This window comes from Bombina bombina, chromosome 9 (assembly GCF_027579735.1).
Source record: "Bombina bombina isolate aBomBom1 chromosome 9, aBomBom1.pri, whole genome shotgun sequence".
Classification (NCBI taxonomy): domain Eukaryota; kingdom Metazoa; phylum Chordata; class Amphibia; order Anura; family Bombinatoridae; genus Bombina; species Bombina bombina.
Window position 1 is genome coordinate 187,110,689 of NC_069507.1, and position 17,364 is coordinate 187,128,052.

At 37.5% G+C, this 17,364-nt stretch overlaps 1 protein-coding gene across 1 annotated transcript in view; it reads left to right on the forward strand.

Moving 5' to 3' along the window:
- Positions 1-17,364, forward strand: part of ADAM12 (ADAM metallopeptidase domain 12) — a 510,388-nt gene that overhangs the window by 342,715 nt on the left and 150,309 nt on the right. Inside the window, exon 10 of the mRNA XM_053692967.1 lies at positions 17,131-17,220. Within this exon, the coding sequence (XP_053548942.1) occupies positions 17,131-17,220 (90 nt within the window). The remainder of the gene's footprint in view (positions 1-17,130; positions 17,221-17,364) is intronic.

Genomic DNA, 17,364 nt, shown 5'->3' on the forward strand with positions numbered 1-17,364 from the left:
GGGGAGTGTCTTATTTACCACTTGCAGTGGGCTTTTCAACTGCCTTTTCAACAGGATATTGCAACATAGTGTGAATCTGTAACGGCACTTTGAGGAAGTAGTTGTTTTGTAACAAATGACTACTCACATTTGTTGGAGCTTTCGACTAAGCTCAAGGATATGCGCACTCCCACTTTATACTGATGGGAAAACAGTACACTAGGCAAAACTTGGATACAAATTTATTTTAAAATATATAAAAGTGTCACATAAGCCTTGATAACACCACAATGTAAGGGTACAAAAGCAGATATGCTGTAACAAATGCTTCAAATCGCCAAACTTGCAAAGAGGTAAATGGATCAGCAGGAGTGTTACCAGCTGAAACCAAAACCTCTTTAGTAGCAAGACAATAGCGCTAAGCCCCCAGGTGTCCTGGCTAGTGTAGAGACGCAATAAAACTCAATATAGAACAGTTCAGTTCCGACGTATGTTTCGCTGGTATGCTTTTTCAAGAAGCATTTGTTACAGCATATCTGCTTTTGTACCCTTACATTGTGGTGTTATCAAGGCTTATGTGACGCTTTTATATATTTTAAAATAAATTTGTATCCAAGTTTTGCCTAGTGTACTGTTTTCCCATCAGTATAAAGTGGGAGTGCGCATATCCTTGAGCTTAGTCGAAAGCTCCAACAAATGTGAGTAGTCATTTGTTACAAAACAACTACTTCCTCAAAGTGCCGTTACAGATTCACACTATGTTGCAATTTTCTGTTTCCTTTTTTATTGGATCTCACTGAGGAATGCTAACAAGCTGAAAAACTCATCCAGAGGACACAGACATATCCTTGATTCAGAACATTATTTGGTTTTCCTTTTATGATTTTTGTTATCACATTTATTTCACATTTTTTTCTTTGTGATATTTGGTATATTTATTGTAATTGCCTTTTCAACAGAGCTAAACTGAAAGCTTCTAAGTAAGTTTTTAAACCATTTTATACTGGATTTTTATATCAGTATCTGTGCATCTTATTCTTTATAATAGTGTCTATTACATGCAGTTATATGAAAATGAGTGTATACTGTCCCTTTAACTATTGCAATCTGTTTCCATCCACACTGCTGCTAACCCATCTAAATGCATCTATTATGATATCTGGATGGACAGACTATGCACTGTTTTTCTATCACTAGATGGAAACTTTCACAAAGATTCTTTGGAAACTTTCACAAAGATTCACTTAAACTATATATCTCTTGATTATTAAAGGCCCGGTTCCATTTTTGTGTAAACTGTACGCAGAATAGTGACTGCGAGATTCTGTGCAAAACACCTCTAATAACTTTGATTTATAGGATTTTTACAACTCTAAAACTGTAAATATTGACCCTGCTTTATATATATATATATATATATATATATATATATATATATATATATATATAAACAAATTGGAGCCCTTTCCAGTCAAACACCTTGCCATACACCATATCACTTTTTAACACTTTTTAAAACCTTTTTAAAGTGATGTTAAAGTTAACTCTAGTTCTATAAAGCATAGCATTGGGGTTTCAAAATCAATATATTTAATTCATGATTTTTTATATGTTATCGTATATATCAAGTTATCATCTTTAGAATGCCTTTACTTACCGTCCTCTAACTCGACCCGTATATAATGGGTTTTTTTCTCTATTGATCACGTTTTGTTATCCACATATTGAAATTTCGACCATTAGGCAGCCGTCCCTCCGCATCATCCACCCCTTACTCCTCTATGCATGCTCTGTTAAATTTCTTGGCATATTGATTACCCTGCGTGCTCCCGCTTCGCACATGCGTCTTACTTCCATGTAAGATGCCTTTCATACGTCAGATGCTTGTTACAATAATAATTTATTCACATAATAGAGACCTGTTTAAATATTTATAAATATATAGATAGGGGTATATTATAGAAAAATGCAGGATAAAGGAAGCTATTAGTGATGTGTTACAGCGTGAACGCTCATTTCAAAGCGGAAGTAGTACTTGGGAGGAGCCATGAGATAAGCCGTAGAGATTTTTATATATAATTTTTAATGGAAAATATTGAAGTAATCTAGAAAAAACTTAGCGACTAGATTGGGGTTATATGGAATAATGCTAGGTGGTCTTGAATAATGTCAAACTTTACCTTAACTTTAACAATATTACAAAGATATTGTTTTATTAAAATGTGTATATATGAGTGGAATAATTTCATTTTATATGTATTATTCAACTTTTTTTGACCCTTACACTTTACTTCAGGTCTCAAGTCGAATTAAATATTCAAGGACAGTTTCAGCTTTCACTCGAGTGTAACCTATAACTTTCAACTTGTAATATGAGCTCTATTTAGCGCTGTCAAGATCTCCATTGACTTGTTATATCAAGTTGTGCACTAATGTTAGCACAGTTCAGCGAAATTGCTTATCTCTTCCATCCCTATCATTAGCGCAACTTGTTTTCTGGACCTTTTGTATCTTCAAATAGCTGCTTATCTATGGTTTAATACTAAGCTCTACAGAGATAAATTATGAACCAAAGTAGAATACAAAAATGTACACAAGAACCAGCCAAAATATTTATATTAAAGGGACTGTCTAGTCTAGTCAACCTGAAACGTTCATTATTCCAATAGGGCATGCCATTTTAAACAACTTTCCAATTTACTTTTATCATTAAATTTGCTTTGTTCTCTTGGTATTCTTTGTGGAAAGCTAAACCTAGGTAGGCTCATATGCTAATTTCTAAGCTGTTGAACTGCCTCTTATCTCAGTGCATTTTGACAGTTAGACACTGTGGGGCCGATTTATCATCAGTCTATCCAACATGATCCACTCAGTCTCAGACCAGGCGGACAAGTTATGGAGCAGCGGTCTTTAGACCGCTGCTTCATAACTTGTGTCTCTGGCGAGCCTGAAGGCTTCAAGCTCCTTTTCAATAAAGGATTCCAAGAGAATGAAAACATGTTGATAATAGAAGTAAATTGGAAAGTTGCTTAAAATGAATGAAAATCATAAAAGAACGAATTTGGGTTTTATGTCCCTTTAAGAATGTTTTAATTTAAAAGCTAACCGAAAGACGTCTCTGTCACAACTAATTCTTAAAGAGTAATTTAAATGTAAAAATGACATGCTATTAATCGTTAGAGCATGTCATTTTAGTACTAGCAACCCTGAAACGGTGTATGTTTAACCCCTTTATACTGTTCAGGAGCATGAGAGGAAAATGACAGTGAGCCCATCATCAGGGGTAATCACACAGCTAAGCAGATTAGGTAGACAGCTTGGTCATGCCAGTACCACTGTTGATTGAGTCATCGCCAGTTTCCAATCTATTCCATCAGCAGTTCTTTGCCGCTCCCAAGCAGTCTTAAAACATTTCCATGGCCAGTCTGATTTCCCAGTCGGGCAGGACCCAGAACCCTGACCTGGCAAACATTTGCAACAGTGATTGCTTGATTTCTGGAGCTCAGCTATATCTGTCGACAAGTAGCAAAGGATATATAATGTAAAGGTGTGTGTCCTTTTACTGCAAAACAAAATGAATTGCCAGCAAAATTACTGCTTAAATTAAAAAACATACATATTTTATATGCAAATCCTTTACAATGCAGTGCTTTATTGCTGCTATATACTGTGCATGTATATAAAAACTCATTTAAAGAGACGTGAAACCCAACATATATTTAAGTATGTAAATATTAAACAAATTTCTAATTTACTTCTATTATCAAATTGGAATATTTTGATGAAAAGCAGAGAGGGGAGCTCAGGAGTTTGCACATGTTTGGAGCACTATATAACAGCAGTTTTGCAAGAAAGTTATCCATTTGCAAGAACACTAGATGGCAGCACTATTTCCTGCCATGTAGCAGTCCAGACATTTACATAGGTATCTCTTCAACAAAGAATAGCATGGGAACAAACCAAATTTGATAATAGAAACAAATTGGATTTTTTTTTTATTGTATGCTCCTTTTAATGTCATTTAATGAAACCATTCTGCAAATGCCATGCTCTGCATTATAGGATTTAACAAAAGCTCCAATAAATAGGTTTGACTGCACATAGGTGGTGTCTAAGTAACTTAAGTCATAAGTGGTGCTTGTTTGCATATAGGCCTAGATTACAAGTGGAGCACAATCGTTACCACAAGAAGTGCAAACACATTCACAATGTTGCAGTATTTTTACTGCTAGAACCTGTATTACAAGTTGGGTATTAAAAAAACATTTCAACGTTGCTTGCGCAAGCTCATCATAACTAACACTCCCTGGTTGCCTAAGAGAAGGGCCTGTCGATAACCCCACACAAGTTAGTTTGGGGTGATTTAAAGGGATATTGTTCAGTAAAAAACATTTTACTTTCCCAATTATCCATTTTACCTGCTGGAGTGTTTTAAATCATCTACAAATATCTCCTTTACCTACCTGTTACAACCACCACCCAAATTGAAAATATGAATACTTCTGTATTTTCTAAATAAAAAATATGTTGGTTCGAGTAAAAAAAAAAAAAAAAAAAAAAAAAAAAAAAGAAGGGTTCGAGTGAAAAAAAAAATAATAAAAAAAAAATTATGTAAACAAAAATCAGCAGAACGCCAGTTGGGGTGGAATTGACGGATACAAAAATTATTTTTTTTCTCTATAAGGGCCTGATGATCTAAAGCTCCCCCTCTGGAGAGATGATCTAAGAACTCTCATCAGTATAATGAGGTCCCTCAAATAATTCTAAAAACGCAAATTTTAACTTGAGAGTGGGGTTTTCATCATTTCTCTCCATGCTGGTGAGTTTTTGATCATGGGGCCCTACATATCTTTGTATATAGACAAAGAGATAAGATAATGAAGCATGTGTGTATAGAAAAATAGATAAGGATGTCTTCTCTTTCTGCAAGCTTAGCCCTTTTAAACAGGTTATGTTATCAGTAAGCAAAAACAGCTATTTCGTATACATTTTATACTCTGCAGCTGGTATAACAATTAATTTGAAGTACTTTAACACCACTACTTCTGTGGTGGCAGAGACGATAAGAGGCAGCAGTCTTACGCTACTTCTTAAAAGGACATGAAACCCAAGATATTTCTTTCATGATTCAAGTATAAAATAAATTTTTAAACAATATTCCAACTTCTATTATTTAATTTGCTTTAGTCTTCAGATATCCTTTGTTGAAGAAAGTAAATTTATGCTTACCTGATAAATTGATTTCTTCTATGATACGACGAGTCCACGGATTCATCCTTTACTTGTGGGATATTTTCCTCCTGCTAACAGGAAGTGGCAAAGAGCACCACAGCAGAGCTGTCTATATAGCTCCTCCCTTGACTCCACCCCCCAGTCATTCGACTGAAGGTACAGGAAGAAAAAGGAGAAACTAAAGGGTGCAGAGGTGACTGAAGTTTTAAATCAAAAAATATAATCTGTCTTAAATTGACAGGGCGGGCCGTGGACTCGTTGTATCATAGAAGAAATCAATTTATCAGGTAAGCATAAATTTACTTTTCTTCTATAAGATACGACAAGTCCACGGATTCATCCTTTACTTGTGGGATACAATACCAAAGCTACAGGACACGGATGAACGGGAGGGACAAGACAGATGCCTAAACAGAAGGCACCACTGCTTGAAGAACTTTTCTCCCAAAAATAGCCTCCAAAGAAGCAAAAGTATCAAATTTGTAAAATTTGGAAAAGGTATGAAGTGAAGACCAAGTCACAGCCTTACAAATCTGTTCAACAGAAGCATAATTTTTAAAAGCCCATGTGGAAGCCACGGCTCTAGTAGAGTGAGCTGTAATTCTTTCAGGAGGCTGCTGTCCAGCAGTCTCGTATGCCAAACGGATGATGCTTTTCAGCCAAAAAGAAAGAGAGGTAGCCGTAGCTTTTTGACCTCTACATTTTCCAGAATAGACAACAAACAGAGAAGATGTTTGACGGAAATCTTTGGTCGCTTGTAAGTAAAACTTCAAAGCATGAACCACGTCCAAGTTGTGCAACAGACGCTCCTTCTTAGAGGAAGGATTAGGACACGGTGAAGGAACAACAATTTCCTGATTAATATTCTTATTAGTAACAACCTTAGGAAGGAATCCAGGTTTGGTACGCAAAACCACCTTATCAGAATGGAAAACAAGATAAGGCGAGTCGCATTGCAATGCAGATAGTTCAGAAACTCTTCGAGCCGAAGAGATAGCAACTAAAAACAGAACCTTCCAACATTTTATCACCTCTTTCACTTTACCCTTCCTAGTACTTAGAGTAGGCAAAGAGAATGACTGGGGGGTGGGGTCAGGGGAGGAGCTATATAGACAGCTCTGCTGTGGTGCTCTTTGCCACTTCCTGTTAGCAGGAGGATAATATCCCACAAGTAAAGGATGAATCCGTGGACTCTTTGTATCTTATAGAAGAAAATAGCAATGCACGTGAGTGAGCCAATCACACAAGGCATCTATGTGCAGCCACTAATCAGCACCTACTGAGCCTATCTAGATATGCTTTTCAACAAAGGGTATAAAGAGAATTAATAAATTGAGCCTTTAAAATTTGATAATTTATCAAGACAACTTGTTTCTATTTGAAACGGCAAGATCTGAATTCCTTTCACCCTACCTGTGATCTAAAAAAACGTTTCTTACTGTTAGTTTAGTAAAACAGAAAGTCTCTGAAATTTGTCATTTATACTTTGTGATGATTTTATATCACCTACCATTCGCTACTTTTGCAAATAAGCTTCATGCCTTGCTGTTAAAATGAGGAATAGCCTTGCGTTCTTCTGTTCTTCGGAATGTTTCAAATGTGTTTTAATTTACCAAACGTGCACAAAACAGTCATCACTTCGTGATCATTTCTCTTGTGTAACACGTCAGCTGAAAATGCAGGAAATTAGTCATAAAGCCAATTGGATGTATTATTTCTGATTGTAGAAAGATTTTCTTTTTGCAACAGAGTGTGAACTACATAAAAAAAGCAATGAAAAAGCTTTTTCAGATAAATGTGTCTTAGAAACTAACTTTCATCCTTTCTATCATCATTCTGTCTCAGAAACGGTGATTTAACATGACAAAGCAGTATAGCTTTATGTTACATCTTTCCATAACAGTAAATCAGAAGAAAAAAAAACATTATCAAAAATTGCACTGCATTTCAGCCATTGCTGGTAGAGAACACATTTTGTCTGACTATATATTTTTCAACATAAAATTGAAATAAAATACTGCATTCAAGATAACATTAAAATCCTTACAACAGGGATACCCAAACTAAGGCCCAAGGGCCACATATGGCCCAGCAGAGAACAGACATCAGTAATCTGAAGTCGCAAATCAGTTCCAGGGTTCTAATTAATCATGTGCTTTTATACCAAGAGTTTGTAAATATGAGTAGTATATACAGTTAAATTAAATTAATAAATAAAAAACTAAGTTCATTACTAACTTTTAACTAAAAGAGTAATTTTAATCAAATGTTATTTTAATCTTTAGGATACTTGTGAGTATAATGTAATGTAAACCATTAGTGGTCAGCTATTTATACAAAAAAAGTATGCATGCCCTTGCTCTAGAATATAAGGGTCTACATGGATTTTAATACTCTGTTCAATCTACATATTAAATAATATAAAAAACAACTTATAGGAGCTTATACAAGGGAAATTAAACCCAAGTTTTTTCTTTCATGATTCAGATAGATAATATAATTATAAACAACTTTCTAATTATTTTAGTTTTCGCTCCATAAGACGCACCTGACCATAAGACGCATCAAGTTTTTAGAGGAGGAAAACAAGAAAACAAAATCTGAATCAAATGGTGTAGTAAACTATTTAATAAACTATAACAGAATAATAGAACAGTCAACAGTGGAATAAAGAACCATCATCAGTGTCATTAACAAATGAAGAGAGACTTTAAGCTTTCAAGTACTCTTCTAGTCTGTGTACCCCAAGAACTCTGAATCTCTAAAGTCAAAAATTAAGAAGCTGAGATCACAAACATCACTTTCTTCATCTTCAGCTAATAACCCTAATAACCCTAACCCTAATAACCCTAAACCCTAAACCTAATAACCTAAACCCTAACCTTAAACCCTAACCCTAAACCCTAACCCTAAACCCTAACCGGCAGTGCCAATTTTTAAAACATTAAGGTTTTACATAAATTCTTAGAGCATTTTTTGGCAGCATATGGCTCAGTGGAGCTACGGTAATGCAGACCTATCAGGGAAATTGCATGTCAATATCCCAAACCAAAACAAGAATTTTCATATCACACTCTGTAGTGTGATATGAATATTCTTGTTTTGTAGTGTGTAGAGTGATATGAATGTGCTGAAATGCACGTTAAGGGTATGCAATTGGGAGAAGTGTACGGTGTGTGTTACTAGAAACAATCAAACTGTCGGGGTCCTCTGTGTTGTGCTGGTCATATGACACACTCCCTTCTGCTCATAGCTAGCTGACAGGACTTGCCTCCGGAGTGTCCAATTTCGGCCCCAGGTGCAGTAACAAAGCAGGTCAGGATCCGGAGATACCGGTAGTTAAAAGTATCAAACTTTATTGGAGCTTATTAAAATTGAAATCCATAGTGGCAAAAGACATCCAGCATGTCCGCCGGATCAGTGGATCTCAACTGCCACTATGGATTTCAATTTTAATAAGCTAATCCGGTAATCAACTTTCAATACATTTATTTCAAACAGCTTCCATTACCTCGATCCGGACCGGTATTCATGATAAATCCATTCAAAGGATTTATGGCAGGCAGACACAAAATGAGACTCAAAAAGAGAGGACAGCATGCCATGAATCCTTTGAATGGATTTATCATGAATACCGGTCCGGATCGAGGTAATGGAAGCTGTTTGAAATAAATGTATTGGAAGTTGATTACCGGCTCCAATTGCCCTAAACGTCTGGATCTTTCACTGAACAGTTACAGTACATTGGGAGCTGCCCAGCTCATGAGGGGGGGCGAATCCGCTCACCTGTTGCTTTCACAGTAGCTGCAGATCCCCGGGCCTTTACACTGCAGCTTCCGGTTCACTCAGATCAGCCCCCAGGCTCCCGCAGACACTGTGCAGCACTTCCTCATTCAGGATCACAGATGACACCATCAGAACTGTTTTCCCCGCTGCTCTGACTGCAGCAACTGCCAACAAAATTACCCGGTACCAGTTAGCCTAAAAATGCAAGCACAGGGCCTGCATTCGCTCCATAAGACACACAGACATTTCTCCTTACTTTTGAGGGGGGAAAAAGTGCGTCTTATGGAGCGAAAAATACGGTACTTCTATTATCTAATCTGTTTCATTCTCTTGGTATCATTTGTTGAAGGAGCAACAATCCACTTATGGTTTCCAACTGACTGCATGGGTGAGCCAATTACAATCGATATATATATATATATGGAGTCACCAATCAACAGCTAGAACCTAGGCTCTCTGCTGCTCCTGAGCTTGCTTAGTTAAACCTTTCAGCAACGAATAACAAGAGAAGGTAGCAAATTAAATAATAGAAGTAAATTTCAAAGTTGTTTAAAAAGGTTATTCTATATATGAATCATAAAAGAAAAATGTTGTGTTCTCCGTATTCAGCATTGCACCAGCAGCTCACTAGAGCTGCTGGTGCAACGCCGCCCCCTTCAGACTCGCTGCCAATCGGCCGCCAGTAGGGGGGTGTCAATTAACCCGATTGTACTTGAATGGAGCTTGATGCCCCTGTTTCTGCACAAGGCTTCTGGCTTCTTGGAAACAGCAGTTATGATTTGAAGCAGCGGGCTAAAGACCGCTGCTCCATAACTTGTCCACCTACTTTGAGACTGCGGACATCAATCCGCCCGATCCTATACGATTGATTGACACCCCCTGCTAGCAGCCGATTGGCCGCAAACCTGCAGGGGGCGGCATTGCACAAGCAGTTTACAAGAACTGCTTGTGCAATGATAAATGCCGACAGCATATGCTGTCGTCATTTATCGATGTGTGGCGGACATGATACGCTACATCGTATCATGTCCGCTTGCACTTTCATAAATCAGGCCCAACTTGTCGTCCTTCCCCCATACATATAACTTTATGTGTCGCCCTTCCCCAAACATATAACTTTATGTGTCATCCTTCCCCCACATATCACTTTATGTGTCATCCTTTCCCCACACATATAACTTTATGTGTCGTCCTTCTTCCCACACACATATAACTTTATGTGTCGTCCTTCCCACACACATATAACTTTATGTTTCGTCCTTCCCACACACATATAACTTTATGTGTCCTCCTTCCCCCACACATATAACTTTATGTGTCATCCTTCCCCCACACATATCACTTTATGTGTCGTCCTTCCCACACACATATAACTTTATGTTTCGTCCTTCCCACACACATATAACTTTGTGTCGTCCTTCCCACACACATATAACTTTATATTTCGTCCTTCCCTCACACATATAACTTTATGTGTCGTCCTTCCCCCACACATATCATTTTATGTGTTGTCCTTCCCACACACATATCACTTTATGTTTCGTCCTTCCCACACACATATAACTTTATGTGTCGTCCTTCCCACACACATATCACTTTATGTGTCGTCCTTCCCACACACATATAACTTTATGTTTCGTCCTTCCCACACACATATAACTTTATGTGTCCTCCTTCCCCCACACATATAACTTTATGTGTCGTCCTTCCCCCACACATATCACTTTATGTGTCGTCCTTCCCACACACATATAACTTTATGTTTCGTCCTTCCCACACACATATAACTTTATGTGTCGTCCTTCCCCCACACATATCACTTTATGTGTTGTCCTTCCCACACACATATAACTTTATGTGTCGTCCTTCTTCGCACACACATTTAACTTTGCGTCGTCCTTCCCACACACATATAACTTTATGTGTCGTCCTTCCCACACACTTATAACTTTATGTGTCGTCCTTCCCACACACATATCACTTTATGTGTCGTCCTTCGCACACACATATAACTTTATGTGTCGTCCTTCCCACACACATATAACTTTATGTCTCGTCCTTCCCACACACATATAACTTTATGTGTCGTCCTTCCCCCACACATATAACTTTATGTGTCGTCCTTCTTCCCACACACATATAACTTTATGTGTCGTCCTTCTTCCCACACACATATAACTTTATGTGTGGTCCTTCCCACACACATATAACTTTATATTTCGTCCTTCCCACACACATATAACTTTATGTGTCGTCCTTCCCCCACACATATCATTTTATGTGTTGTCCTTCCCACACACATATCACTTTATGTGTCGTCCTTCCCACACACATATAACTTTATGTTTCGTCCTTCCCACACACATATAACTTTATGTGTCCTCCTTCCCCCACACATATAACTTTATGTGTCGTCCTTCCCCCACACATATCACTTTATCTGTCGTCCTTCCCACACACATATAACTTTATGTTTCGTCCTTCCCACACACATATAACTTTATGTGTCGTCCTTCCCACACACATATAACTTTGTTTCGTCCTTCCCACACACATATAACTTTATGTGTCCTCCTTCCCACACACATATAACTTTGTTTCGTCCATCCCACACACATATAACTTTATGTGTCCTCCTTCCCACACACATATCACTTTATGTGTCGTCCTTCCCACACACATATAACTTTATGTTTCGTCCTTCCCACACACATATAACTTTATGTGTCGTCCTTCCCACACACATATCATTTTATGTGTTGTCCTTCCCACACACATATAACTTTATGTTTCGTCCTTCCCACACACATATAACTTTATGTGTCATCCTTCCCACACACATATCACTTTATGTGTCGTCCTTCCCACACACATATAACTTTATGTTTCATCCTTCCCACACACATATAACTTTATGTGTCCTCCTTCCCCCACACATATAACTTTATGTGTCGTCCTTCCCCCACACATATCACTTTATGTGTCGTCCTTCCCACACACATATAACTTTATGTTTCGTCCTTCCCACACACATATAACTTTGTGTCGTCCTTCCCACACACATATAACTTTGTTTCGTCCTTCCCACACACATATAACTTTATGTGTCCTCTTTCCCACACACATATAACTTTATGTGTCCTCCTTCCCACACACATATAACTTTGTTTCGTCCATCCCACACACATATAACTTTATGTGTCCTCCTTCCCACACACATATCACTTTATGTGTCGTCCTTCCCACACACATATAACTTTATGTTTCATCCTTCCCACACACATATAACTTTATGTGTCCTCCTTCCCACACACATATAACTTTATGTGTCGTCCTTCCCCCACACATATAACTTTGTGTCGTCCTTCCTACAACACACATATAACTTTATGTGTCGTCCTTCCCACACACATATAACTGTATGTGTCCTCCTTCCCCCACATATATAACTTTATGTGTCGTCCTTCCCACACACATATAACCTTATGTGTCATCCTTCTTCCCACACACATATAACTTTATGTGTCCTCCTTCCTCCACACATATAACTTTATGTGTCGTCCTTCCCACACACATATAACTTTGTGTTGTCCTTCCCACACACATATAACTTTATGTGTCGTCCTTCCCACACACATATAACTTTATGTGTCGTCCTTCCCACACAAATATAACTTTATGTGTCGTCCTTCCCACACACATATAACTTTATGTTTCGTCCTTCCCACACACATATAACTTTATGTGTTGTCCTTCCCCCACATATATAACTTTATGTGTCATCCTTCCCCGACACATATCACTTTATGTGTCGTCCTTCCCCCACACATATAACTTTATGTGTCGTCCTTCCCCCACACATATAACTTTATGTGTCGTCCTTCCCCCACATATATATTGTGTCGTCCTTCCCACACACATATAACTTTATGTGTCGTCCTTCTCACACACATATAACTTTATGTGTCGTCCTTCCCACACACATATAACTTTATGTGTCGTCCTTCCCACACACATATAACTTTGTGTCGTCCTTCCCCCACACATATAACTTTATGTGTCATCCTTCCCACACACATATAACTTTATGTGTCGTCCTTCCCACACACATATAACTTTATGTGTCTTCCTTCCCACACACATATAACTTTATGTGTCGTCCTTCCCCCATACATATCACTTTATGTGTCATCCTTCCCCCACACATATCACTTTAGTTTTCGTCCTTCCCCTGCGTGTATAGGTGCAGCATTCAATGACTCACAATATACAGATGCTGTACCAAAAGCTACCCCAAAGTAGAGTGAAAAACCCATTTGGGATATCATATACATTTAGAGATTGGATTATAAATGTTTAAAGATTCATCTGCTATTTAAAAAGGGTGAACAGCAGTGCACTGATATAAAATTTACATAAAAATAAAATAGTTTATATCACGTACATACTTGTGGTAATTTACAACAGTCCCTTTGGATTTAAAACTTAAAAAGTTTGTTCAGATTTGTGTTTTCATTTAAAACAATCATACTATTAAAGGAACACTAAAGTCAAATTTAAACTTTCATAATTCAGACAAAACATACAATAAAAAAAAATCCTTTTTACATCCATTATCAAATTGTACACAGTTGTTTTATATACACACTTTCTGAGGCACCAGCTACTCTGAACATGTACATGAGTTCAAAATGTATTCCTATATGAGTCTGTGATTGGCTGATGGCTAAGGCAGGGAAATAGAAGAAAACTAGATTTTGGAGAAAATATTTGCATTGGAAATTCAGATTAAGTGCTCTGCATTGTCTTTTTATTATGCATGTGTTGGTTAGACAGTTCTACTCTGTTTAATAGTCCTTTAACCATTATTAATCTAAACAAAAAAATGTAATGATTAAAGGTCATAGTTGCAAAGAATATAAATAATTGGGCTATTTGTATCTATTGATCTTCCGATTTTTGAATAATAGTAATATCTGCAATATGTTTGTTTTCATGCTAGAAACCAATAATCATTTGTTCCTAATTCTAGCTATACAGCTTTATGTTTTTATAATATTTCCCTAAGCAATACAAGGGACATTAACTCCAAATTTAATCACCCATTAAAATATTAAGAGAAGTGAAAGAACGTTGCATTTGATATTCATTTTGCCCTGATATACCTCAGAGGGTTTGAACTAAGCACAATTTTCATATAGCCTGGAACACGTCAGTCATACTTGCAGGGTATACGTAACTTGGCATTTAATACCTTGTAAATAAATTAATTAATCTAATTAATAAAAACAGAATACTAATGTAATTTCAGTATTTATTTTTCTTTCTTTCCCTGAAAACATCTCTGTGCTTGTTCCATGCTTCATATGTATATGAGGTTGGGGCTAAAATTCTGTAACCTATGTATTCTGCAAATTGACTGACATGCATACATACTACACAGTGATTTATTAGATCAGTGTGCAAACTAATGTATAACTAGCCCTAATTGAAGTGGTGTATTCAAAGGAACAGTCTACTTTATTTTTTATCGTTTAAAAATATTACTCCTTACTGGCCATTCCCCAGCTTTGCACAACCAACATTGTTATATTAATATACTTTATAACCTCTAACTATCTCCCTGTTTCTAAGCCATTGCAGGCTGTCTCTTATCTCAGTGCATTTTATTAGCTTTTCACAGTCAGACAGTGCTAGTTCATGTGTGTACCATAAATATAAGATTGTGTTGACTCTCGTGGAGAAATGTGTGAACCAGATCGAATAAGCTAAAATGCATGTTTGTAAAAAGCACTGAGATAAGGGGGCGTTCTAAAGGCCTAGATACAAAGTAATCACAGAGATAAAAAGAATATTAATATAATTGTGTTGGTTATGCAAAACTGGGGAATGAGTAATAAAGGGATTATCTATCTTTTTAAACAATAAAAGATTTCAAGTAGACTGTACCTTTAATTTCTGTGCTGCACTAGTTACTGGGAAATCATATGACATATGAACTCTAGGCTCAAACAGTTGTATTGTGGTTTGTATTTGGCTAATGCACTACCATCAGGCAACCAGGGTGCATATATACAATATGTATTAAAATTAATGAATAAACAATTTGGAACACAGAAGACTGGTACATCTTTCTTCTATAGACCAACCCTCAAATGTCCTTGATACAGGTTAGGTTGGCATAGGACTAAATATGCCCGTACCTAATTGGCCACAAACAAGGTAGATAAACTCAACATTCTCACCAAGGTTTACAAGTGGTTTATTACAGATTTGAGAAACTTTGCACATTGTACCAACAAAGTAACAGTTTTAAATGTGTTTACACATGCTTTTGTTTGTAGATCTTTTACAAAGCATTGTTTAGTTGCTGATATACATTTATTGAAGTAGACCATTTAAGGAGACACAATACTCATTTACTAAAACATTGGAAAGTAATTTAGCATAAATGTAAACATCTGAATAGAGTATATCACATGAGCATATCTTTGTAAAAAAGGAAGATATTTTACATCTAAATTTTTTTTTAGCTGACAAGAGTAAGTGATCTGTGATCCAGAGCAAATGTTTTCCTGTCAACTGCATAATCAAAAAAACAACAGTCAGTCAGCTTCATCAATGCTGAGTTCACACTTTGCTTTACTGTGATCTCATGGGATTTCACTGAAATCTTGCAAAATTTCCTAGTAAACTTAAAAAAACTGAGGATTTAAATAACTTGACTGTACCTGCACACTTCCTAGCAAGTCCTGGGACTAGCACCCTGATTGGATGTTTACAGTCAATTTTAAGTGGGATGTGGCTATGTTGAGGTAAAATATCTTGTTTACATAGAGATGTTCATGTGATATTTTCTGGTCATCATTTTACAGATACATACGTTGCATCACTTTCAAGTGATTCAACATTTGTGTATCATGTCCCTTTAAGTATAGTGATTCGTTAGCTCAGAGCACAAACACAAAAAAGTAACACAAATTGCTCCAGGCTTTTCAAGGGTGTATTCTTGTGGGCCAATTTAACAATGTGCGAGCGGACATGATCCGCTGTAACAGATCATGTCCGCTGCACATCGATAAACCATTTCTAGTAAAATTATTGTGCAAAGCCGCTCCCTGCACATTCACGGGCAATTGGCTGCTAGCAGGGGGTGTCAATCAAGTAATCAATCAATGATTGCTGTCCGCCGCCTTAGAGGTGGCGGACCAGTTAAGGGGCAGCAGCCTTATGACCGCTGCTTTTTAACTTACAATTCCGGCGAGTCTGAAGGCTTGCGCGGAATTAGAAGCATTCGGGACATAATAAATTGGCCCCTTGGCCTGCTCTTGATTTGCGAAACCATGTTAATTACAATTTTTAATGCCCCAAAACATTTAAATTGTATATAGACTAATTGCTTGTATATACTCTGCATATGTAAATATTGGAATCATGTCCCTTTAACACAGTTGTAGTTTTATGTAATGGTGTATATTTTTTCTCGGTTATTTTAATACAAAGCAGCATTGCAGTCTATTTGCTTCATAAATATATTGCATAGTGCATACAGCTCATACTGAAATATATGTTCAATTTGCTGAGTAAGGTGAATGCCAAGGCCCCTATTTATCAAGGTCTGTCGGACCTGATCCGACAGTGCGGATCAGGTCCGACAGACCTTGCTGAATACGGCGAGCAATACGCTCGCCGTGTTCAGCATTGCACCAGCAGCTCACAAGAGCTGCTGGTGCAACGCCGTCCCCTGCAGACTCGCGGCCAATAGGCCGCTAGCAGGGGGTGTCAATCAACCCGATCATACACGATCGGGTTGATTTCCGGCGATGTCTGTCCGCCTGCTCAGAGCAGACGGACGGGTTATGGAGCAGCGGTCTTTGTGACCGCTGCTTCATAACTGCTGTTTCTGGCGAGCCTACAGGCTCGCCAGAAACACGGGGCATCAAGCTCCTTTCGGAGCTTGATATATATGCCCCCAAGTCTCAACTTATAGACTTGTGAACTGTATTAGTTTAACACCCAGTAGGGTATTAAAGACAAGTAGGTCTCTGAATCACTATTGAATAACTTTATTTGTACAATGAGAAAACATTACAGGCTATATGAACTGACTCTACCTTTTGATTCTATTTGCAGGAATGTACAAATCCTTGCTGCAATGCCAGTGTTTGCAAGTTAGTTCCAGGAGCTTTATGCGCCCATGGCTTGTGCTGTGAAGACTGCAAGGTGATTCATTTTGACATATGACTTTATGTGGCAAAGCACTATCTATACACATCATACTCCGCTTAAAGGGACATTAAACTGCTGGAGACAACTATAATAGTTGTGGTTTTAGAACTTAATATTCAGTGGGGGGCTAATTGGGGG